Below are 26,554 nucleotides of genomic sequence, written 5' to 3' on the forward strand. Positions count from 1 at the left end.
ATTTTTCTGGCTCAGATTAACCAAATGCACACCCCTAATTGCTATTCATAAGCTCTACTCCTATTAGTCAACTGATGCATATTTGTCACATGCTGCCTTGTTGCACCATAAAGAGCACAAAGCACAACAAATTAAATACCTGAGGAGATGAAGATGCACCATCTTTAATAGTAAGAGAAGATTCCAAGTGACTATTGCTGGTAGCATTCTGAGATGAATTTAGCTTTCTGTTAAAAAAAATCATATACATTCCAGTTTACAAGGAAAGTCACACTAAAGATACAGTAGATCTTATTTCATAGAAATAAATGGATTGTTTCTAGCCTGTCTTATATAGAAAGGACTGAACTTACCTAGAGAGTACTAACTCCAGTGACTGTCTGTCTATCTCATTGTATCCAGGCCAGTCCTTCTGAACTTCTTTATAAACATATTCTTTCAATGTATAAGAATTGTCTTTTGGATTCAAGTTGGCTACCTACAGGCCAAAATTAAAAATACAAATATTATAGCTTACATGCCACAAGTCAAATCTGATGAGAAATAGAAATCTAAAATCTAATAGTCTTTCTCAGTGCTGAGCTATAAACAGTAACAGGCAATAGTTAAAGCTTACACTTCATCTTTCTAATCATCAAGGGCACTTGGGGTGGCTTATGATACAACATAATTAACATACAAATACAAGTGCTAACAAATAATATTTAAAAGAATATTGGGAAAGCAACAGCATAAATACCACTGCCCTATGTCCACCGCAGGACCTTACGCTCTGCGAGGGAAAACCTATTGGTCGTTCTCGGCCCCAAGGAAGCATGCCTAGCCTCAACCAGAGCCAGGACCTTCTCTGTCCTGGCCCCTACCTGGTGGAATGAGCTCCCGGGGAGCTGCGGGCCCTGCGGGATTTGTCAATGTTCCACAGGCCCTGTAAAATGGAGCTCTTCCACTGGGTCTATAGTTGAGGCTGGGGTCGGTGGAATAGATCTACTGCCCCCCCCCCTCGAGAGGCCAAGGGGCCTATATGGGCCCACAGTGGACATTATCCTCGCTCCTTTCCTCAATGCCTTGTTTGTAGGATGGGAGAGAGAAGGGGGGGAGTAGGTTGTGTGTACGCCATGTTATGAGTTTTTAGTTTTTAATGGGGAGTTTTAATGGGATTTTTAAGACTATTTTTACCTGCCACAAGTCTGCGGGGAGTGGCGGGATATAAATATAAATGTAAAGGTAAAGATAAAAAAATGACAATCAAAACCAAAGAGCTGGCAAAACAACAGGATTAGAAGTCTTCTTACAAGCTGTAAGGACCCTGATTTTGAGAGCATCTCCTAGGACAGGATTCCACAACTATGATGCCTCCATCACTGAAAAGAACCTGTCCCTTTTTGACCAAAGCATGCACCTGGTGCAACACCCCAAACTACAATCTTCACAAGACTTGTAGTGTGTGTGTGTGTGTGTGTGTGTGTGTGTGTGTGTGTGTGTGTGTGTGTGTGTGTGTGAGAGAGAGTGTGAGTGAGTGAGTATGAGAGAGAAACTTGGAGCTTATTGGCAATTCATATACTCTTATCACAGGTATGATTTAGCCTGCATCAAAGTAGAATCTGCCTTAATGGTTAGAGATCATGAATATGTACTCTAGTGTTTTAAATGGAATACATATCAATGAACCATGGAGATTTGTGTAAAAATATCAACTTACACATGATGTAAAAAAAATAACACAAAAACCACAGATTTATTCTCATGAACCACTCTTAAAATGAACAGGCAAATTATGCTAAAATAGTTTGGAGTTGTAAATATGTATGCACAATCACTTATATTTACATGATGATCAGAACAATTTTTCATGCCTTAATGTTTTCAATTATATCAGCAACACCATCCAAATAGAGGTAAATTTCTCTATCCCTATTTTCTAAACTATAGACAGGATCTGTATATGTTTGGTAGAGCTGCACATGAAACTGGAGTTTTGCTTATTATTCTTGGCACAACAGTTACTGAAGAAACAAATTGCTGTTCAGTTTAAAAGCATGCTGCAATAAGAGATAGAAAAGTGAAAATTGCTCCATAAGTTCCACCGTAAGTTATCTGAATATTAGTCCTGTAAAATACTGAGCCTGGATTTTGAATAAAGCAGAACTTCTTTATTATCTTAATTTACAGATTTGTAGTTAGAACTTCTTCATCCCTCTTCCTCACAGAAACAGCAAAAAAATAACAAGTAAGCCTTCTCCACATGCTATTCTAGTTTCTCTTAACTCTGTCCTCCAAAACAGCAGTCCGCAAGCTTCCGCTTGCCACGGACCGCTGCGGAGTAGTGGGCGGAGAGAGCAGCCTGGGGGCCCGCGCACGCGCGGCAGCCCCAGCGCACACGCGTATGTGCGGACTGCTGCGCACGTGCGTTTGTGCCCGGTAGGGGCGCAAACGCGCGTGCGCGGCAGTCCACGCATGCGCGTTTGCGCCGCCGCCATGCCGGCGGCCGCAGCTTCCCCTCCCGGCCACGAGCAAATTCGCCGCTAAAGCGGCCGATTAGCTTGCGGCTCGGCAAGCTTCTCTTCCCTCCCCTCCCGAAGCGAGAAGCTCGCCGGGCCGCGAGCTAATCGGCCGCTTTGGCAGCCGATTTGCTCGCGGCCTGGCGAGCTTCTCGCTTCAGGGGGGAGGGAAGAAGGAGCCGCGGCCCAGCGCATAGGCCGTCGCAGCCCGGTGTCGGCCCACGGCCCGCGGGTTGGGGACCACTGCTCTAAAACACCGAGTGATTCATAAACCAATCCTTGCATTATGCAGTGCAGACCTTCAGGGGATAGACATGTTGGTCTACAGGAGACCAGTTAGACTGAGACAAGTAGCACCTCAGAGTCCAAGAAGATCCAGGGCATAAGCTTTTTAGGCTATTTGCAATAAAATCACTAAAATTACAGATCACAACACAAGATTTTCCAGAATGTTTTAACACTGACTATGTGGCACTAACTTAGGACTGTGTAAAGAATGCAACACTAATTCTCTAAATTATTGGACCTATGATTTTATGTCAGATAGTAATATAAAACCCCTCTTGCACTCTATCTCAGCAAGAATACTCAATTTCAGAAAGGCAGAAGAATGACAGTATTTGATTTCTTGGAAGAAAGACTATGAAGTACAAAATAGAATTATCAACTCAAGTGCTAACTACGGTTTTCCAGTAGTTAAGATAAAACATAGACACTGAGATTTAAAATAGACCCTCAAACCAATAATCTGTGTTTCTCTCTGGACTTCTAGAGCCACTTCTTTAACACAGTGGTAATCGTTCTAATTAATGGTTCTGCTAATTATTCATTTGTTAGCTGTTTGGCAACGTCTTAAGATATCTGGTCCCAGAGTGTTCCCCACATTTTTCTTTCACAGTTGATATGGTTCAGCAAAACAACTGCCTCTTAGACTCTATAACAGCAGAGTTCCTTAGCTGGCTGTGCTGGAAGACAACACTAGATATTGTCCTATGTTAAGGAAGATCTCATCATGTTTAGATACCATCAAGAGCTATGTTAGTGGCTTGAGGTTGAAACAGCTGTGTGTGTGTGTGGAGGGGGGGATTTCTGAATGTGTACTGCCATTATTATTATTATTATTATTATTAGATTTATAGCCCCCCACTCCCTTGCGGCTCGTGGCGGGTAACAATATCACAAATCCCCATCAAAACCCTATAAAAACAATAACAACATTGCCGAAAATCAAGTCGAGTGTGTGGCCGGCGTGATAGGTGGCCCTGGCAACAAATTGCGAAAGCCCCAGTGTCGCCATGGATGACACCAGGTCTCCGCCATAGACTGAAGGGGGCGCGTCCGCATGGACGTTGAAGTCGCCCAGGATCAGAAGCCTGGGGTACTGCAACGCCCAGGTGGCCGCCGCCTCCAGCAGGCGGGGCAGGACATCTGGCGGCGCGTTGGGCGGACGGTATACCAACCAGATAGCCACACTCTCGACCAAGTCCCATCCGATACCGACACACTCCACTCCACTGATTTCCAGCGCCGGGAGAGCCCTGCAGGTGAGGACCTCCCGGACCACAATTGCCACCCCCCTCCCCTCTTGTGGGTCCGAGATTGGTGAAGGACCAAGTATCCTGGTGGGGCTAGTTCATTCAGGGCTGCTGACTCGCCTTCCCTCACCCAGGTCTCGGTCACGCAAGCAAGGTCCGCCTTCGACTCCGCGATGAAGTGTTGCAGAGTCGAGGCCTTGTTCTTAATCGACCTTGCGTTGCACAAGACCAATGTTGGACCCTTTACCCTAGCCTCCACCCTCACATTCCTGGGGATGGAACGGAGGTTAGAAGGGGATCGAGCACACCCAGGGCGCCGGCCGTGTCTCCACGGCCGGGTCCTATACGGATGCTAGATGTTGTTAGTTTTTTAATTGAAGGGTTGGGAAGATGTCTGTTTTATGCTGTATAGTTTTTATGGGAGATTGCTTATTGATTTTACTCTGCAAACCACCTCGAGTTGACATAGTCAGGAGAGGCAGAATATAAATTCAAAAATAAATAAATAGAAGACAAGCCTCTTTATGCAACAGTGAGGCTACTGACCACTACCAGGTACACATATTTTGGCTCTGGATGGCATCCACTCTACTGATCCATGTTAGAACTTGTGCACTCTCCTTTGTGTGAATGGATATGGAAGACTCTACCCAAAGGCTGAGCTTTAAGGAGATAGCTTAAATTTTGGTGTTGAGAGCCAGTTTGGTGTAGTGGTTAGGAGTGCGGACTTCTAATCTGGCATGCCATGTTCAATTCTGTGCTCCCCGACATGCAACCAGCTGGGTGACCTTGGGCTCGCCACGGCACTGATAAAACTGTTCTGACTGAGCAGTAATATCAGGGCTCTCTCAGCCTCATCCACCCCACAGGGTGTCTGTTGTGGGGAGAGGAATGGGAAGGCGACTGTAAGCCGCTTTGAGCCTCCTTCGGGTAGGGAAAAGTGGCATATAAGAACCAACTCTTCTTCTTCTTCTAGCTACAGCACTTGCAAATCTAGTGAGGTGTTTTGTTTTTTTAAACCTTTACTTTCAACAACAAATCCCCTAATGCAGTGGTCCCCAACCCCCAAGCCGGAGACTGGTACTGGTTCGTGGATCAGTTTGTATCGGGTCGCGGCTCCTCCTTGTCTTCCTCCCCGGCTGCTGCCTTGGGGGCTGCCCTGCCACTCTGCTGCTGGCGCACCTTTGGTGCTCTCCAGTGGCCGCCACGGCTGGGGCTTTCCCTCGGCGTGGCACTGCACAACTGCTGCTGGCAGTGCCCCCAGCGGGCAGTGGGGAGTCAGGGGCGCCGGCGGGAAAACAAGTGGAGCAGGGGCTCAGGTGGTGGTGATGTCCCTTGACAAAAGACTACCCCCCCACGGGCCTCAGTAAAATTGTCAAGCGCTGACCAGTCCCCGGTGATAAAAGGTTGGGGACTACTGCTCTAATGCACACCACAATCTGCTTTGTGGAACTAGGGTTGTGTAGTGGTTAAGAGCAGCAGCTTCTAATCTGGTGAGACAGGTTTGATTCCTTGTTCCTCCATGTGCAGCCAGCTGGGTAACCTTGCGCTCGTCACAGCCATGATAGTGCTGTACTGATCATGCAGTCCTGTCAGAGCTCTCTCAGCCCCACCTACCTCACAGGGTGCCTACTGGGGGTAGAGGAAGAGAAGGCGATTGTAAGCCACTTTGAGAATCTTTTGGGCCGTGAAAAGCAGGATATAAAAACCAACTATTCTCCTAGATACATAATTCTTAAGATCTAGGTCTAAATGTGCAACAAATTTTGATACAGATGTTTACAAAACAGGAAACATTTTCAAGGAAGGCAAAAAGTAAACAAAAATGGTCACTGGGAAAGAAAAGCAAGTACTGTCTCTTATTTAATATGGCAATAAAAATAACTTAATTATTTCATACAACAAAAATATAAGATGCAGAAGAACAAAACAGATGTACTTACCTGCTGAAGAATAGCTGCAAGGGAATTCTTGTCTTTCTGACTAACTCCATCTTTTAATAACCGAGCAAGAAGCTCTGGTTTCTTGTAGGGTTTCAGTGCCAGTAAGTGAATCACTCTATCTCTGTATGGCCGTTGAGAAATACTGTTGTTTACATGGGTCTTGCGTATTGTACTTGCAGGATTGATGGGAGTTGATCTTTTCCTCTCAGGCACTGCATCTGGAATACTTTGTGGTGCTTTTCGAATTTGTACTCGTTTACCTTCCATAACACAAAAGAGGATTATAATCCATTCCCATCTCAGACAAAAAAAAGTTTCTTCCAGACTGAACATTTTAAAAAAATGCAAGTAATATTCACACTACAGATGCATTACCATTTTAGATGTTTATATTAATTCTTATATATTTTATTACCCTTACATTCCAAGTCCAAGCTAAAATGTGGAGTATATTATTCATGTGAAGGAAATATGATGGCTTCAGTTCAAGCTAGAGATGACCTTCACCCTCCATGACCCTATTTTAGCCATCTTGAGACAATGCTTCAAGAAATGCTCTACAGACAAAAAATAACCTATTTTCTTGTCTTATGCCTTTCAAGTACTAAGCAATATTTTAGCAGCCCGACAGCAACTTTATTGCATTGAGGAGAATGGTGATATAAATTTAGTTTACTGGAAATAATCTTTCAAAATAAGCAAAAGCACTGCATTTGAAAGTTCTAGCAGTGAAGCTTTTACTGACAGCAGCATCATTTGCAGTGTACTGTGACTTGCTTTTATAGCACTTATGCAGAGCTACATCTAGACATTAGATCACAATGCTCAGAGTGCAAACTATTACTAAGGATACTTCTGAAATCATGGGCTATTGTACACACTTAAACTTAAAGGGGCATTAACATTAATGTGGATAACACATGGGTTTGTACAATCTCCGCATTCACTGGAGTAGGGAGATGGCTGCATTTGCCAATTATGATGGCAAAAAAGGTGGCAAAGTTTTAGATAGTAGCATGTCAAAAATAAAGTCGCCCACTATCACCCAAAACAAGTTGTCGGCTGAGGGGAGAGGGAAGGGAAGAAGCAAAGTCAAGGAGAATAACAATCAGACCATGATGACTCAGCTTTTATTGAGTGTAATCATAGGTGCATCACTGCAGCATAGGATAGATACAGATTTAAGTGACAGATGATAGTTGCCCTTTGTCTAGGCTGCTTGCTGGGTGAGCAACTGTGGGATGGCATGTCCAGAGGTTCCATGAGGGCATAAACCACTGTATGGTTCCCTTGCCACCTGATGGGTTAGAGCCGAGCTGGGCATAAAGTCAAACAACCTCACACTCAAGACCCCTTATGAGGGTCCCCAAACCATGGGAGACATGCATGCAGGCTCAGCCTCCCTCAAATTTGCATCTAACCAGATTCCCCACAAGCCTGTTGCCATGACTCCAGGCAATTACTGAAGAGCCAAGGGGGAAATCCTTCCCCTCTGATTGCTCCCAGGGTGGCCAAACATTTATATTCTGCCATTCCGTGATCTATTTGAATGCATAAATGAAATGGTGACAAACAACCATGTCACAGAGATACACAGATGGGATGGGCAAACTATGGATCCTGAACAACCCTCACACAATAGGTACTTTTAAAACTTTAGAATTCTCTAAAGTAAGGTAGCATCAACAGAAGATTTAATGATTAGTATTACAGCTGCTGGCTTTCAACAGTTACTGAAAGAAAGAAAAAACACAACCATACCTACATATGGTCCACCAGGTTTTATGACCTTTGTACTTCTATTGCGAGACTCCTCTTCTGCCTGGGTCATACGTTCTCTGGTCATTTGATAAGAATCATTTGTTGCACACACTGTAATTTTGTCCTGTATAAATCCCAGACAACTGAGCTGCGAGGATCCAGTACTAAGCAATGGGAAAAACCATATTTACATTTACTGAATGCAGACTCAGCACTGGATAGCACAATCAATACTCATTTTAAGAGATACAATTACATTTACTTCTGGCCATTTATATCTAAACTGTGAACTATACGAATTTTAAAAGATCCCATTAATTTGTCTGAAAGTAGAACATAAGACTGCTTTCAGACAAACAAAGCTTTGTTTGCACTGGGCATGATGTGGCTTGTTGCCATGTTCATGCACTCCCCACACCTGCAGGAAGCCATCAAACTTCAGCATATGCAAAATGCTTCCAACATGTTGAGATTCAATGTTTAATCCTGTTTTGAGGGGAAGAAACAAATACCAAAGTGCACAGGTGCCTGCACTGAGATGTCCCAAGTTGAAGTCTGACTAATGCTTCAAAAACCAGGAAGACATGAGTTGTGCTCCGTGTTAGGAAACAGGAAAGGGAATGAACTTAACAATGACCAATTCGTAAAAGAAAAAAATGCTAGATTATTCTTTTAAATTAAAAAATAATTTAGATTTGACATTTAATTTTGCTCAGAAGACTGCCAAATGCAGTCTGTTCCTGGAATCCCCCCCCCCAAAAAAAACCCTCAGAAGGAGCATCTGAAAGTCTCTTAAGGCACCATAGAACAGCCATATCTCTTCCTGAGAATTAAAAGGAAATTTTGGCTCCTTTCTGTTTAACTTTTTTTCCACAAGTGTTATGTACCTTCTCAACCCCTTCTGTGTATCAGAAGTACTCTCATGCCTACAAGTTGAAGCTACAATAAACTCATTTACTTTCAAGAGGCTTCAGAACTTCCTATAATTCTTATAAATCCTTCAATGTACTTCTTCCAAGAATATGTATTAACATTTATTGCATTCTGTAGCAGAAACATGATTTAGAAATGGTTTCCTGGGTATAACCCTGCTTTTTCACAAATACTGAGTAATAAAGGTAAACAGTTCCTCATGCCTATTCTTTATTAATGTGTAATGTTTATAGTAGAATAAGTCTGAAAACCACATTTTCTCTCCTGCTGCAAAAGCAGGTGCTGTTTTATAATATAACTGGAAATAATAATTTGGCATAGGTACACTGTACTAGAGCAACTGGAATCCCCTATCAGTCAGTAAGTATAGGACAGCTGGAGTTATTTGATTTTTATACTGCCCTCCCAGTGATCTGGCTCCGGGCAGTGTACATAATTTTATAAATACATCAAATAATATGATTAAAACACTGTTAAAGCTAAACTGAATTGCAGTTGTGTAATTAACAGTTACAAAGTTATAATGTTCTACTGTTAGAAATGTTATAAATTCATATAAGTTCCTCTACTGTTAGAAAAGAGCCTCTTGTGGCTCAGAGTGGTAAGGCACCAGACATGCTGTCTGAAGCTCTGCCCATGAGGCTGGGAGTTCAAGGTTGACTCAGCCTTCCATCCTTCCGAGGTCGGTAAAATGAGTACCCAGCTTGCTGGGGGGTAAACGGTAATGACTGGGGAAGGCACTGGCAAACCACCCCATATTGAGTCTGCCATGAAAACGCTAGGGAGCGTCACCCCAAGGGTCAGACATGACCCAGTGCTTGTACAGGGGATACCTTTACCTTTTTTTACTGTTAGAAATGTTATAAGTTCATAATTGTGATGTTTTCTCTGTATTGGTACTACGAATCTTCATTGTAAGCCACCCTGAGCTGCAAGGGAGGGCAGTATATAAATGTAATAAAATTTATAAATTTAATTTAACAATCAAAAATAATAATATCCACATCAAAATTACAAGGTTTCAAGTGCCTGTAGTTCATCCAGAACCAGACTACTGTCTAAGGGGGCCTTTGATAGGGAGAGCCCAGTATTAGGCTCACCGGCCCTAAACAAAAGCCTGGTGGAAGAGCTTATACTAACACAATGAACCCTAAGCAAAATGATTTACATAAAGAGATACTTCTATTCTACAAGAGGATATGGCATATCTTAAGGCAATGCATAAGATGTCTGAGCAACGCTATTGTCTTATTGCAATCGTTTTTTAGTTCTCCATCAGAACATACTTCATTATTGCTTACCTTGAAACAGTTTGCTGGACACAGTCAAAGCTTCCCTGAGGATTATCTTTACCAACATTTGACAAATAGAAATTAAAGGTATGTACTTCATTTGGGATATCACTTTTAGGAATCTTAACAAGCTGAAAAACAGAATAAGATGCAGAGATTTATACACAGTTACTATTTTTGTTCATAATAAATTGCAGTGGATCTTTTTCAGTGGAGGACACTATGGTTGCACTGAGATCCAACAAACTTGGACTCTTGCCTTACTTGCCTACTCTCTTCTTTCTTGTGTGGAGGGCACACTCAAGGTCTTCTTGGTTTTAGACATTTTCTCTTAAGCTCCAAGTTGCTGTGATATTACAATTCAGGTGCATCAGGAAATTGGAATTGCTTTCTTCCCACAAACTAGATTTTGTTACCTCTGAATATAGCTTGTTAACTGTATTATTTATGAAACAGGCAGAGCTGAAAGAGAGGGAAGTCTTTACAAAAGGTCCTTTGAGTCCAAATGAGTCCTTGTTCTTCATATTCAGATACAAAACACTGCCTTAGTGGGACATCATGGCACTAGCTATGCTGCTTTCACATGGAGGGACACTGCTAGCCTACCTTTAGCTGGTTTATTAATCCAAGAAGATGTATAAGGAACAAAAGCAGAATTTTGTCAGTTTTCTTTGTGCCCTCCCTGGAATAGCAAGAATATATATACACGAGTGGCACTGGTACTAGGCAACTGGACACACAGCATACCTCTAAACCCTGACTCCTTCATTTATGCCCAGGAACTCTGTCAGGGTGATACACTGCATATCCTTTCAAGCCTCAAAATAAAATTGTAAACATGAATGTATTGGCCTTCTAAGGCTATAACCTCTTGCTTATAAAGCTTGAAAATATAATTAGGCAATTTACAGTACAATCCCACAGGCTTAGACTGAAGTACCTCTGCATAGCATTGCACTGTTAATTACTAAATCACAGGCTAAATAACAGATGACTAAGGCCACTTCCCCACAAAGGCTACGCCTCTGCTTCCACTACCACACTTCAGCACTTTGGGAGCATCCACATGACACTGTGGTCTAATTGTGCTCCAGTTGTTCTTTCCCTGGTTCTTTTTCAAAACTGCTTTGCTCTCAATACTGCCCACAAGTGTCATTAGGTGTTCTGGAAGAGGTGCATTGCCAAAGGGTCTGCCCTGATCAGCACCATTTTCCTTCCCCTAGTGAATTGCAGCCACAATTTTCCTTTTGTTAAAACTAGCCATCGCTAGACTGCAATGTTGTAATTATCTGTTGCAACAACCTACTACTTAAAAAAATTCTCTGGCTGAAGGTTTTTAATACTGGATTTATAATTTATTATGTTTCATTATTTCATTTTTAAGCCACCTTAAGAGACAGCGTAAAATAAAAAGGTTCTCTGAATTCCAGCTTCCATTAGGAAACAAAAGCATCTAGCCCTTTTCATTGCAGAGAATGAAAGAGAGCTATAGGGAGAATGAGCATTGCATGGAATAAGTCCAAGATCCAAATCCTGATTGGTGTAACTTAGCAAATTCCTTCATTAATTTTTTTCTCTACTGCTTCATAGCAGTGTATTTATTTCTATGATACTAAAGGAAAAGGCGACCAGAAGTTTTAGCCATAATTGCCTGTTATTACTCTATAAGAATCATACTCTTCAAGATGTGCAAAAGTTTCACACTATTTAAGCTATTTGGTAAGGAAGTAAAACTTAATTGTATTGCTAAAGTGAGCTGCAAAATATCATACTTAAAACTCAGCAGCTTCTATGAATAGCTTTTGTGCAAATGCATAAAAGCATCAGCATAATGCAGCTATGCTGTTCCTGTGTTGACAGTTAGCACTTTATAATCTCTGCTAGAACACAGTAAATTCTGTACTGTGCAAAATACAGATGAATGTATACTGGAGAGGAAAACAAGCTCTGCCACATGATTTATTGTATACAAATATATTGTGTGGGAAAACATTTGAGGCACAGTAAATAACACTGGATGTTATATTGCTCCCTTGGGCAACATTATTAAAATTATCTTGTCCAACAAAGCAAACTATACATGGAAACCAGGCTAGGAAAAACCCATACCCACCAGCCAGTTGTGTGCATTCAAGCCCAGCTGTCAGGCAAAGCAGAATTTGTGAGAAAGGATCTCTTGCTTAATTTAGGTGTGTCCCTGCAGTTTTGTTTCACCTGCAGTTAGTGCTATGAAAGGTTTCCCTCAGAAGTACCTATATAGCGAAGAGCTAATATTTTGGGAATAGGCTGAACAGAGCTTGAGAGGCTTTGACACTCCAGCTTCAAGCTATCCAGTAAGAAATCAAACACAGTAGTACAGGCTGCCTTCGTGGGGTTCTCTTCTTTGAGGTCTTTACATGGTAGCTCATAATGCAAAGGGATTTTCCTCCAGAAATTTAATCCTGTTTTTAATGCAGAATGGAAGGTTCTGCTGAATCCTAGCCTACAGCTGAAAATGCAGGTATCATCTTCTATTAAGTGCCCTTTATCAGCTGCAGCAGTTTGTCATGAAGTATGATCTGACCACAGTGATCTATGCTCTGATAACATACAAGATTACTGTAATGTACTCTTACAGGGATGCCTTTCAAAACTTTCTGGAAATTACAGTTGGCCCAAAATGCAGTGACTAGGTTATTACAGTGGAATGGTTACAAGATTATCATCATCCCTGTACTAAAAGAGCTGTAGGGGCTGCCTGTCTGGTCTGAGCACAATTCAAAGTGCTTTAACATCATAAACAGCTTGGGTGTTCTTGAAGAACACTTCTTCCTGTACTGTCCAGCCAGTTAGTTAAAATCTGTTTTAACTGGTTTCTGTGCTTCACATGCAGAAGTAAGGCAGGTGATTATTAGAGAGAAGGCTTTTACAGTGGTAGGAACATGGCTTTGGAATGTTCTCCCTGTTGAATCTCACCTAGTAACCTACTTCACTGCCTTTGAAGTACTAAGCCAACACATTTCTTTTTAACCAGACTTTTAACTGAGGAGTTTATCTTTTAAAGCTGTTATGACTCTATTTCTCCTTGTCTGTGTGCTTGCCAGTGGGTACAAACAAAGCCCTGCCCTATCAAGTAGACCCTAGACTATGAATTGGATCAATGCTTATACAGAAGACAGCCTTCTTAAAGCCACTAAAACCATCAGTAGAAACTGGCAATGCTTTACACAAAAATGTCAAAACATTTGAAGGATCATCAGCATGCTCCTCTGGCTGAATATTTTCTGTCAAACAAATTAGTTGTTGAATTATTCCTCACTGCACAGGTACTGAAAGCTGATGGCAATGTGCTAGAATATCCAGACTGAAAAGTCTCAATCATTACTGAATGGTAGAAATTATTGCAAATGGGATTATTTTTTGCTGACCATATCAACCCCCCCCCATCAAAACAGCCATAATTTGGATAAGATTGTTATTTTATTACTGTGCCAAACATCCTTATTACAATGAACATTTCTATATAACAAGGATGCAATCTCTTACGCTTTGTGGGCTCAAACTCAGAAATCTTTTGGAAGTTTTTTTTTTTTATCTCGTTGGTTTGTAGGTGGGTGGCAGAAATAAGCTGTTATGATTTGGAGTTATATCACTGCTACCTCAGCTCTTAATATGCAAAAAGGACGCAAAACAGGCTGCTTAAGATGTGAACACTAATGAGTTTCAGGTACATCAAGAAATTGTCAGGTGCTAAGAAGGCATCTTCCCTGATTTTTCTACTAATCTGTTTGGCTGCGGTTACGGTCTGGCAAAGTAAATTAAATAGTTTGCTAGTCCTAACCATTCTACAGTCTTGCTTTCCAACAGTGATGATGTAGATGTTAACTAAAGTACAAGCTGATGTTTACATCACTGTAACAATTAGAGATGTGTGATCATATATCTCACAGCCTTTTATGCAGAATTTCTAGAGACCAACAATATCAGATCATACAATACCTTATTTATTCAATGACAATTATAAAAGTAACCATATGAAGCAGCTGTTGCAACAACATCTTAATGCTACATAACAGGGCCTTAGATTATTATCTATGCTACTCTAAAACAGGCTTTTTCAACTAGGGTTTCATGAAACCCCAGGGTTTCTTGATGGCTCTGGAAGGCTTTCCCGAATGGATGGGAGTTATTTTTTTCTATATTTTAAAAAATTTGTCAGGTGATATGACCATATACCATCATGTCAACCTGCCCTCTCCTAAAATGGTCAGTTATAGGCCTGAAGGGGCTAGGAAGGGGACGGGCTGCAGGTAGATATGTACACAGCTATGCTTCCCAACTATATTCTGCATTATTGAGTCACTTCTGGGTTTTTTTTTGAAGCCTGAATCATGTTTCGGGGGTTTCTCAATAGTAAAGAAGTTGAGAAAGTCTGCTCTAAAAGCTAACAGTCAGTCAACAAGGATATAACTATTTAGCTACCACATAACTACCAATGGAGACAGGTAAAGTCAGCTCAGATCCTACATTAAACTATTAAATCTGGAACTTTGATATGCATTTAAATTAAATATTCCCCCAACTCTATTGCTTTATTTGGCTATCTATGCAATTACCACTGTAGAGAAAAGCCTCCCCAATACAGTTGCAGACCTGATCTACAACAGGAGACAAAGCATGATCTACTGATCTCACCAAGAGAAGATGAACAGGAAGAAAGGATTCAAATGCATAGTGCACATGGCTCTTCATTTGATAAACGCTTCTTATGTAGCAGTAAGTGGCAGAAAACCGTTATGTTATATTTTTATCCACACCTAAACAGCAACATGTTTTAAAACGAAGTACTCACCCCTTGGAGTCCTTGAAATTTAATGGAAGGTCGAGAAGGAATCAGATTCTGAAGGAAAAGAAGGGGTGGTCTCCCATTAGAATAGAATTCAGAATCCATATATAAGATCTTCAATACATATTGGACCTGAGCTCTGAAATAAATTTATCTTTTGCTAAACTGAAGTAAACTTTATGAAACTTTATTCAATTGGAATATGGAAGGAAGAATTAGTTTCCACTAGAAACTGCCCAATTTAACTGTCATAGCCCCTGCTGGAGTAGTTATTGGACACAAAGCCATTAATTCTAATTTAGAAACTCTAAATTGTAAGCAATATTTAAAATATTTTACGGTAAATAGTTTGTTACCTTTTAACAGGCTCATTTAACATGCACAAATACAAAAAGAAGGCTGCTAGCTAAATTGGTTTGGGTACAAGTAAAACTTATGAATGTAAATGGAACTCTTGGAAATGATCCAAATAAAATAAAATTGAATGAATAGCTTAATTGTAAGTGATCTATGCTTTACACTAAACAAAGTAAGTGACAAAATATTTATATTCCATTCATTGTTAAAAAAAATCTTATTTGGTACCTCGCACAAGATAAATTCAGTTTTTTTTCAAAAACTGCAAAATTATAGTTTCAGGTCACACTAAAACAGGATGCAACTAACCAAAGAATATATTCTACGGCCGGCACACCATATCAAATGTTTCAAATATGTACTTGATTTTGCATGTGAAGTTAATCTATCAGCTCTGGTATATTTTTTATGGAGTCTTCTACAGCAGTATTCCCCAACCTTTTTATCACCGGGGACCACTCAACGCTTGACAATTTTACTGAGGCCCGGTGGGGGGGGGGGTTAGTTTACTCCTCTACTCTCAACCACTGCCCTAACGCTCTCTGATCGCTATGGTAATGTTTAAACATCCCTTCAAAATAAGATACAGACACGCCACAACAATTAACATAAGGAACATTTTATTTTCATGGAAATTTTAACTCATGACAATGACAAATCAATGGGAACCCTGAGCCTGTTTCTCTGCAACGAGATAGTCCCATCTGGGAGTGATGGGAGACAATGACACCCGAAGTGTGTTGTAAAGGGCCGGGGGGGGGGGAGGAGAAGACGTCCTTTGCGGCCCACCTCCAATTAGTCGGCGGACCACATGTGGTCCATGGCCCACAGGTTGGGGATCGCTATTGTACAGTACTTCATCTACAGCACCTTAATGGTCAACAAATACATTTAAGCTGTAGAAATGAATACATCACATTTATGATTTACTCTGCAGCAGAAGTCAGGCACTTAACAGACACTTAATATATATTGTTTGTGCATATCTGGATCTTTTCCCCTCTTGGTTCTTCATTTTTTAGGTAAAATTTTAATTGTCAGATGTGAATAGTGAACTTCAACATGACTGATACTGCTGAACAAACTTTAGAAACGCAGGAGTTGGAAGAGGCCATTTACGCCATCTAGTCCAAGTCCCTATTCAGTGCGGGATCAGCCTATTGCAACCCTGACAAGTGTTTGTCCAACCATTAACCAACGTGGTGTACAGCAGGGCTATGACATCTTGTGATTTGGATATTATGCCTCTGTTGATATACCCTAAGACTGCATTAGCCTTTTTTGCTGATGCATCATATTTAGCTTGAAGACCCCAAAATTCTCATATTTAGCTTGAAGTCTCCAAAATCTTGTTCACACAGCTACCTAGAAGTCTGTCCCCCATTCAGTATGCTTGCTTCTCATTCATTACTAAATTTCTGCATTAGTCTCATAGTGATTTGAAACAATGCAGTCTTCAGAAATGTAGATCATGCTAAGCTTGCTGATTCAAACCACTGTATGCACCAAAGCAGCTACTTGCTTCCATCTTTTTTTTTCTTTCCATGCCCCCACTCATCCCTCAACACAAAGAAAGGTTAAAAACAATATTGCTTGTATCTCATATAAATAATAAATAAAACAGTAATAATACAGATGTATTATATAATGAGGTAACCAAAAATCATATTGATATTTGCGAATCAAAGTAATGCTCAGTAGCATAAAATGTTTGCAATAATAAAACTTGAACTTTCCCAATGCATTATGCCTCTTCAAATATAAGCTAAAAATGAAATATCTTGTATATAAATAACGTGAAGCATTCTAAATATTAGAAAGTGCTAATGCTAGACATTATATAATGAACTTTCAAGATACATATCTATAGTTGCATGAAATCTCTAGTAACTTTTTAGAATTGTTTTTTTCCAGAACCGAAAAGAACAAACTGCAAGAGAAATAACTTCATATATTTATAAGGGATGAATTTAAGATAGATGATTTACATATTTTCAGAGGATAGCTATGTAGGTCTGCAGCACTTTAGAGACCAACAAGATTTTCAGGTCATGAACTTTGTCAGAAAGTATCTGACAAAGGGAGCTTTGAATCTTGAAAGCTCGTGCTATAAAAAATCTTGTTGGTCTCCTAAGATGCTATTGGACACAGTTAGCTATTTCACATACTGGAACACAAAGTGCAGTTTAAACTACACAGATATGGGCAGAGCCATTAACAGTACAAAAGATGTCAAAAAGATGAAAAGAACAATTCAGACTAAGTCTCCTCTTAATCAGCTAACTATTCTCTCTTCTGTTTTCTATTTCTCTGTTTCTATTTTCTGTTTCTATTTATTTTTAGATTTTGGGCAGAGATTTGTTTTTTTCTTTTGTAAAACTGAAATTAGATGCTATATAACCAAACTTGAAAAGCAAATCCCAGTATTGCATATAGGGTGCCCATGAATATCCTAGATTTAAGCTGAGCCTTACTTAATATGGCATGTGAAGTTACGCATTAATATGCTTGGTGCAGCTTAACTTCACAGGTTGTCCACATCTGAACCCCAAACAAGGATGGACTGATATTACCACCAGCGCTCAGATTCCTAAGCAATTCTTAAACTTCTTAAACATTAGGAGGAGAAAGGGGGAAAATCAATCTATTGATATATCAGTAGTAGAAATATGAATACCTGCCCTGACCCTAAAATTCTTACTGGCTATTTATGGGCATCTCCCTCCCTCACAAGTTATGGGCACTTCTAATACACACACACATACACACACACAAACACCAGATTCCAGCAGTATTACTTATGAAGCCAACCTTCAAGAGTGTGATCGTATTTAGAACAGTACCAATGCCATTTTGGAAGCAGGCAAATTTGATTACAGTTCTGTAGTAGGAAGCAGCCTGGTGTACTATGGACATCCCTTTTCCATTTTTTTCTTCAATTAAATTATCTTGAAATTGCTAATCAAATAGAAGAAAAATAACATTCTTCCCTTTAAGAGAAGTTTACATGCAAGAAAAGAGCAGGTTGCAAGTTTGATCAACTGTAAAGGTACATAGGGAGATTATATTAGGATCAATTTTATTTAAAAAACTATTTCACATTAGCTTAATATTTTGGCAACATCTACAAATTAAAGTAATATGGAAATGCAAAGTGAGAAATTTGTACTTCCATTTATCTTAACACCATAAGTATTTTGAAGGATAAAGATGTTTGGATTAGTAATCACAGCAGCTGCATTCAGATGTTATGAACAAACCACAGTTTGTGATATGAATTGGAAATCCTCAGTTCATTCACTCCCTACCTACTTCCCTCATGTACTCAGAAAATATTAATTTAGAAGAAGTCTTGTACCAAATCAAGGGAACTGGAGGGAAAGGGTGAATGAGCCTGAGGATTTGGGGGTTGTTTACATCATAAAAGAATTACTGTTTGTGATGTTTGCATTTGCTCACTACCTACTGTAGCACTAAGGAGATAGTTTTAAGGCTATCCGTGTTCTCAGCTGTATTCTCAGCATTTCACCTTGAGGTAACTATATCCTATACCATATTCTGGCAAAAGGCTCACATAATAAAACCAACTACCACTAATTAAATAAATCAAAGATTTGATTTTATTTAAAATATTTTATGCTGCATTTCCACTGAATATAAAATAATGTCAGTTAAAAATTATGAAGTTAATTCCTTCTTGTCAGAATCAGAGTACCTTTACTGGCATATATTTCCTTCTTGTCCTACCATATTGCTATGCCCAGAATTTGAATAAGACAACAGACATTAGCCATGGGTATTTAAATCCCCTCTGTCTCTAGTACTTTTGAGTTTGCGTTACTCTTAATGTACTTGGCAGGTGGGTAATGTGAGCAATGAGAACGTAGATGTAAAAATACAAATCTAAAAGTTTAGACTTTGAAATAATACTGTTTCTAATAATGTTTCTAATAATGTTTATCAGATAATACTGCCAACTTTATTATTTATTTCATGGCTCTGTAACCAGCTGACCAAACAGTTATCAATTTTTGTTCCTTCAAAAATTCCTGCTGTGTTACATGTTGCAGGAGTATACAGCACAGAATAAAAGACTTGGTCTTTTGAAATTTGACTATATTTTAGTAGTTTATATAATGTGATTATTTAGCTCTAATAAAATATTTACAGTATTATGAAACATTTGAGATTACAAAACTAACCTTGGAGTTAAAATAAAGTTGTAAATTAGTCACATCTGATTTTAAAATGTTAAACTCTTTCTCCTAGCTTCATTTACCTGCAAAAGCAGTTTAGTAGAAGTCAGCAGAAACTTTAAATAATGATGTGCAGTAACATTTATTTATTCACATGCAACAGTGCTACTGTGTCTGGATTAATAATGAAAAAGAAACTTTGGAATAACATTTTAAATTAAGCATAATGTTCTAATTGTGTGGATTTTGCATTTCATATTTAATTTATTTTTGAAATATTGCAAGTTCAACAGTATCTAAAATCTTCTGGTTCAGAAAGCAAGACGTCTTGCCTTACTTAAACTTGAAATGCATTATGGAAGTTTATACATTTTCAACCTCTCCAAAATCTTCAATCTTTTTAAAGCATGTATATGGAATACTAGATTTTCTTTTTAAGAAACCCTTTTCCCAACATAATACATAGTCAGTTTCAAGACAGGAAAGAAAAATTTTAGAACTGTACTGCAAGTAAATCATACAAATCAAATGTTATACAGAAAAAGTAAAATGGCTACATTTCATTTAACATAGGTGATATGTGATGTAAAACCACTCTTGAAAAGATTTACTCTAAAACTTCAGGGTTTAATTTTTCTATTTGGTCCAGAAATGAATGACCTTCCAAAAACAAAGAAGCATGAGAAACACTTGCACATCCAACCGTGCATTGTTCTGTCTGAGTTCTGACCTCTGTTAATTATAAGGAGGAGGAGAAGAGAACAAAGCATGGTTAAAATGTAAGGCAGCACTGATAAAGCCTGAAAGTTGGCTCCCTCAAAGTAGGTAACTACTATAGCTTTGCGTTTCAGCCTCTTTCTGAATATACAGCTGAAAATAAAGTTGGCTTTTGTGGATCATCTGGCAGAAGTAATGATTTTCATCCAGATTTAACAAGGAAAAGAGCTCCTAAACATATAATTATGCAGCACAAAATCCATAGAGGCTACACTGTTGAATAGCTATGGAGGCAAGGGGAATGCTGGGCCAGACATGTTAACACACAGAAAAAGCAAGATCACTGAAGGAGACTTATTCACATACTCTATTTTAGATTCAACCGCTTATTATGAAGAAAAGCGAAACAACCATTAGTCATAGGAAAAGGCACAATTTGGAGGTCAATTCTGGGAAAACCATGTCTGAGTCATCTTTCTGCATGAAATTTTGCAAAAGAGAGAAGTGTTGAGGCTCAGAAAAGAGTCTGCTTTCTGTCAAGAACCTGTTATTTAAATTCTGTCTGGTTTTAGTATATTCCTAGCTTATCTTCTGAACTACTGCTTAAACTGTGTCAAAGGGAGCCTTTTGGAAGAACGCCTGCTGGCACAAGGCATACAATATTACTTTTTTTAAAAAGCTTCATCAGCACCATTTTAACCTTCCCAGGATTTCTGCAGTCTAATGCAACAGTTATTCTAGGTTTCTCAGTAACAGAAACAAAAGGAGTATTTTGACGTTTTTAAAAACCTAGATATTTAATTTGAAATTTCTTGTTAAGAATTAGCTAATTAGTGCTTAATCATCTTCGCTGGGCCAGAGCAGTACACAGCCACTTCTAGTGTACGCTGAACAGACATAAATGAAGGTTCAAGTTACTGGAAAGCTAAAGTATGGGGGGGGGGGAGAGATAATCAAACTAGGACTACAATTCCTCCATTCCCCAACATATAGAACTCTGTAACAGAGAACTCTTTGCTGTCCCACTCAACTATGATAAATCTAAATAAATAAATGATGTGACCCCCCCCCCTCCCTTAACACTACTAAACTTAGTGGGGAAACTCATATGCTACGAAAACTACGTTAAAAAGGAATAAAACCCACACGAACTTTCCTCTTAACCAAAAGCAACAAGCCTTCCTCTCCCCCCTCCCCCCAATGTTAATGTTTAATTAACGCCGATAGAGCAGCTCCGCCACCACAGAACACGGGCGAAAACCGTCCCACCTAACTTTTTCACAGGGCACTTGGCCAGGACAGAGGGAAACCATTTGTTTTTAGCCATATTATAAAGATGTGCCATACGTCTGTCACAGTTGCCATTGTCGCTTAAAATCTCGACGGTCAAGTCAAAGTTTGAGGAGAGAGCTGGAGAAACGAGGCCTAATAAGCCAGCCCGTGCAGGAAGGAGAGCGAGCGAGATCAGCCAAGAGAAGAACGACGCTCATAAATAAATGACAGCTCAGCAGAATCTGCCTCCTCTGGGAGCCGCTGGCTCCGGTCACCACCAGTTCCGGAGTACGAGCTGGCACGGCCACCGAGAGAAACAACTTGCTTTTGTGAATGCCATTTTAAAGGGATCGGCGCCGGCCACTCGCCTCCCTGTCCGTGGGGAAGCGGAGCCAGCTGGAGCCAGGCGTTTGTCAAAGCTAAAAACTTTCCAAGAGAACCGAAAAGGGGGCGGCGGAGAGAGAAAACGACGGCGGGGGGAGCGGGGGGGGGGGAAGAGAAGAAGTGGAGGAAGGGTTCTCGATGAATTCAAGCGCGTCCTGTGAGCAAGCAGAAGGGCAGAGGGCCACTCCCGAGGGGGGACCGACGCGAGCCCAGCCACTGCCGCCGGGGCAAGTCCCGGCGCGGCGGAGGAGGGGGGGGGGCGGCAGTGGCTGGCCGCCTGGCGGGGCGCGGAGGGTGGCCACCGTCCTCCGGAGAAGGCCCCCTCGGGAGAGCCCCTGGCCCTCGATCGGCGCGGGAGAGCCGGGCTCCGGGGGTCGCCGCTCACCTTGCTGCCCTGGTAGTTCTCCAGCGCTCGGAAGGCAGTCTCGGTCAGCTTGACGTGCAGCACCGTGATGTTGTCCTGGCTGATTTTGCCGCAGGACACTCCATACCGCCCCCCTTCCTGCAGCGCCGCCATCTTACACCGCCCTCCACCCCACTGCCACCGCCGGGGCCGCCAAGCCGCCACCGGAGGCTGCTCCTGCTGCTAGCGCCGCTCCAGCAGCTACAGCCATCCTGGCGCTGACGTACCCGCTGGCTTCGTCACCGCGCAGCCGCCGCGACACCCCGCCCACTGGGCACCACGTCCTTCCCGGCCCCGCTTCGCACCCCTGGCCACGCCCCCTTCCCCACGCGACAGGCGCGCGGCCAAGCCGCGCCACGCGCGCTCCGCCCCACGCGAAGGCGGCACGCCTACCGGTCTCCCTCATTGGCCGGCCTTCCGGCCGGGGTCGCTGCGAAGGAAACTTCCTCGAGGTCAGCGAGAGAGGAGGGGCGGAGTTATCGCCTGACGTCAGCGCAGATGGTTTTTAATCGTGTTTGTATCATTATTGACGCTCGGGGTTGAGTCACCTGTGGGGTCATTGTGTACCCTTGGCCGTTAACGGCTTCCTGGGTAGCGTCGCCTCTGCCGCCGCCGCCTCCCTTGTCCGCTCAGTGAAACCTGTTTTCCCCTATCCCGTTCTTGATGACCCTCGGAGAGTCATTCTCCGGGGCTGTCGCTCAGCATCTCCCTGTCGTCGTCATCATTAAATAAATCCCTTTGTGCACGCCTCCCCCCCTTCCCCAAGTGGCTCCATGAAGCTGTTTCCTTCTTTGTTCGTATGCTCGCTTGAAGTCCCCATTCAAGACTGTGCCTTGGAACGTCTGTAATCAATAATGTATTTTACTATTTATTATTATCACCATAATTTTCATGTAAACTGCTTTACAGTTTTTTTTAATTGCTCATTTGTTTTATGGTCTTGAAGCTGCTTTGAGTTCTTCAGTTTTTTTATTTTTAATTAACTGTTTCACTAGTATGTAATTATTTGCTTGGTGTGTGATAGGGTGGTTACATAGTGTTAAAATTTTTAAGTTCCTTTATATGTGTACATCTCCCTTACCCTGACTCCTACATACGCTAATACTTATCAGGATGATTATGTTCAATATGAATGACTACATATTAATATGTATTAATGTAAATTTAATACACAAGTATTAATTAAATCAATTTGTGTGCTTGCAGTTTCTGTCCTGTGTTAACAGTGACTGTTCACAAATGTTGCTGGAATCACTTGTGAAAATTTCCAGATCTGTCTATCTCCTTCCTGCCCAACTCTTTTATACTCACTTTCCCCTGCTATTCACTGTTTCCTTCTCCTCTGCAAGTTGAAATTCAGAGTTTTTATTAGCAGGTCTACTTTTAACAGCTGAACCTTTTTGTTATCAGAGCAAAAGAAATACTCCATCTCCCTTCTCAGATCTGGGATAAAGCCAGAAGGAGTGTTATGGACCAAATCCCAAATTTCATGTAGGCTTTAAAATCTTCCCTCCATATGGCATAGTCTCTAGAATTCACTAGAATAAAACAAATGTTCTGGCATTTGTTCTGTAATGACATGGATGATGATCAAAATGCAAAGTGAAGTTGTTAATAAAAATATCTGGTAACTTGCAGAATTGTGTGCTCTGTGTTTAAAAAATGAGCTTATTCCTTAGAACTGGAAACCAGTAGCGTGAATAAGCTGCTTCTATTATTTCTGGTGGTTAACATTCCTATGGAAGTTTTTTAAATGTTTTTTTTAACCTTAAAATGTATATTAACGTTACTTGGGCATTTGTACACTTGGCTTCCAGAAACTATTATGATTTCTCATTGTGTTAATATTATTCCAACTTCCAAAAATTATTCCAATTTTTAAGTATTTGCATTTTAAGAACCAGAGCACACTGGCCAAAGGACCGATGTTAGAGCAAGAAAGCAGATATTCAGCTACCAATAAGTATGGTTGGAGGATCAGCCACTCTATTAGGTACAAATTCAGTACATAGCAGCATTTGATACACATACTGAGAAAGAGAGGATATGATCTGGTGGCAGGCTGGAACAGATGGTTGCATAATCCTGTTTGTCTCCGTTCTCCCAGGGTCAGGTACAGTTTCTCCTTGCTGGTTTTTAATGTGGACTTAAACAGTCCCTGATAGTTGGATAAAGTGTGCTCCACTAACTTCTTTTTAGGATGAAAGACTGTTTATATTTTGTGAGGATGGCTTAAGGTATGGAAGGTGGTTAAAAGTAAAGAGTTGCAGTAAAACTTTCAATAAAAATGTTGAGCAAAAAAAAGTAAAGAATTGTTAGTACAAAAAGATGGCTAAATCTGTCTGTAGAACTGAACGTACTCTGTGGTTAAAAAACTATCAAAAGGTTGCATGCAAGTTCTGTTACAAGAAGAACTGCATTCCAAACATGATGCCAAATAAGTATATTTGCATGATTACTGCATTTCCTATTGTATGTAATTTATTTTATGCAATGCTTCTGCTAATTATGAGGAAAGACAAGGAACTATACAGGGCTCTGAAGCTCAGTCCTTTGCCTTCTGATATTTCATGGATGTTTTCAAACTTTTTTTGTTACCTAGAAACTTGGATTTTATTCAGTCAAATTTCCAGGAAGTTAATGTCTGATTGTGCCCTATGTAACATTCTTTGTTGTAACAGGATTGTAGCAAACACAGAAGTCCAGCTTTGTCAATGGGGGAACAGCCGGGTCATTATTTGTTGACCTTGTTGAAAAAGATGACATGTGCTTGAAATGGAATTTTAAATAATAAAAATGTCTGTGTGTAGAAAAAATGTTGTCTGTGTGCATTGCCATTTTAAATTCTTTTTGAAGTCTAAATGAGCACCACCAATGGAGTAAGGTGGTAGGAATGGGATGGTTCAACTACAAGCCATACCAAAAAAAGAAGGTTTTTATTTTAAAAACCCTTTCACAAACGGTTCTAAAATTTATACTTAGTTATACATGCTTTACTCATACATATTGGACATAATAGTCATGATAAGTGTGAATTGTCTGTCTCCTCTGCACTAGCTGAAAACCAAATGTTCCCAGCAACAAAAGTGCCGTTTGAGTGCTGAGAAACTGATTTCTTTACAACCAGAATACTAGAATCTTTTCCCAGCTAATGCACTAGCTGGGGGAAGGTGCTTGGATTTTCCATAGTTGCAGAATAATGGCTGAGCAATCCTTGAACAATAACCTAGGTGATTAGAATGACCTCCTCTATCTGAAGAAGTGTGTTTGCACACAAAAGCTTATATATCTTGAATAAGACTTTGTTGGTCTTAAAGGTGCCACTAGACTCAGTTCTGCCCCTCTATATTTAGTGTGGTGCAGCCAGGCCTGAAAAATCATGAGATGGGCTTATGACTATGAGACATTTAATCAATGCACTACATGTCAGATACACTGCTATGTTTTGTTATCCTGCTGTTTTGATATCTGAGGATAGCATTGGTGAATTTTAACCACCCCTCTTTGTTGCCAGGCTCTGAGTGGTTTACAAAGAACAAGGAGGGGATAAATATTAAAGAGAACAGAAAAAAAACTTAACTGGAATAGTTAGGATCTAGATGAAAATCTGTGTGAACAAGACAACAAGTTACAAAAATATGTGAACATTTATTTTGTGCCATTAAAAAAAACCCTCTGAAGTTAAAAACACATACAAAGCCCATAGGCCATTGTTGAAAAGTTATCCTATGTCCTTTACAATCTTGGGTCCTAGACCTTCTCAGACTTGACGTATTTTGACCTTCACTGGGTTTTCCCTCATACAATGATAAAATATCTAATACATAAAGCAGCCAGTTAAATAAATAAATAGAGCTTATTTTTTAGGGTGACAAAATCAATGGATCTGATGAAAAATATCCATTTATCATTAAATAGTTGCCTTCTTTCAGGCTGCCAAGAAATTCTGTTACGTGCCCATGAAATGAGTGCATATACAAAGGCAGATGAGTTCTTAAAATTTATTATTTAACCCGAAATTGAATGAAAGCCAGATTGCACCTGTTTGTGCTTGCTCAAGTCTTATTGGAATCAATGCAGCAAATGAAACGAAAGGGACTGAAGCATGTGTACCTACATGTAGGATTTCAGCCATCACGCTTTACTCTTCTTGACATTCTCTTTAGCTCCTATTGGTTTTGAAGAGAGTATTCTTCTGGAACATCAACTGCTTGTAGCTGACTTCGAAAGATTAAAAGTGTAATGAATATGTAGTAGCATCCATCACAGTGCACTTTTGCAACCTTGGTTTTTCTTCTGCTGTTAGACTACTTGATTTACTTTTCTGAAACAGACTGTTGTTACGGAGATGCCCTTACAAAGTTGGAATACTTTGTTTGGAACTGGACAAAAGGCTGACAATCCTGCTTTGGAAACATGTTTTGTCTGTAGAAAGGGA

The 26,554-nt window shown here is 40.4% G+C and overlaps 1 protein-coding gene across 2 annotated transcripts in view; it reads right to left on the reverse strand.

Annotated features, from left to right (window-relative positions):
* Positions 1-22,372, reverse strand: part of ELL2 (elongation factor for RNA polymerase II 2) — a 37,112-nt gene extending 14,740 nt beyond the window's left edge. The window contains exons 1-7 of one of the 2 annotated variants that reach the window (XM_077347664.1): positions 22,099-22,372; positions 14,794-14,841; positions 9,972-10,093; positions 7,738-7,901; positions 5,977-6,236; positions 354-478; positions 140-227 (exon numbers count right to left, since the gene is read on the reverse strand). In XM_077347664.1, coding sequence (XP_077203779.1) covers positions 140-227; positions 354-478; positions 5,977-6,236; positions 7,738-7,901; positions 9,972-10,093; positions 14,794-14,841; positions 22,099-22,230 — 939 coding nt within the window. In that variant the 5' untranslated portion in view covers positions 22,231-22,372. The remainder of the gene's footprint in view (positions 1-139; positions 228-353; positions 479-5,976; positions 6,237-7,737; positions 7,902-9,971; positions 10,094-14,793; positions 14,842-22,098) is intronic. The other variant, XM_077347663.1, reaches the window with a different exon arrangement.
* Positions 22,373-26,554: the final 4,182 nt, after the last annotated feature.

Source organism: Paroedura picta, chromosome 7 (assembly GCF_049243985.1).
Source record: "Paroedura picta isolate Pp20150507F chromosome 7, Ppicta_v3.0, whole genome shotgun sequence".
Lineage (NCBI taxonomy): Eukaryota > Metazoa > Chordata > Lepidosauria > Squamata > Gekkonidae > Paroedura > Paroedura picta.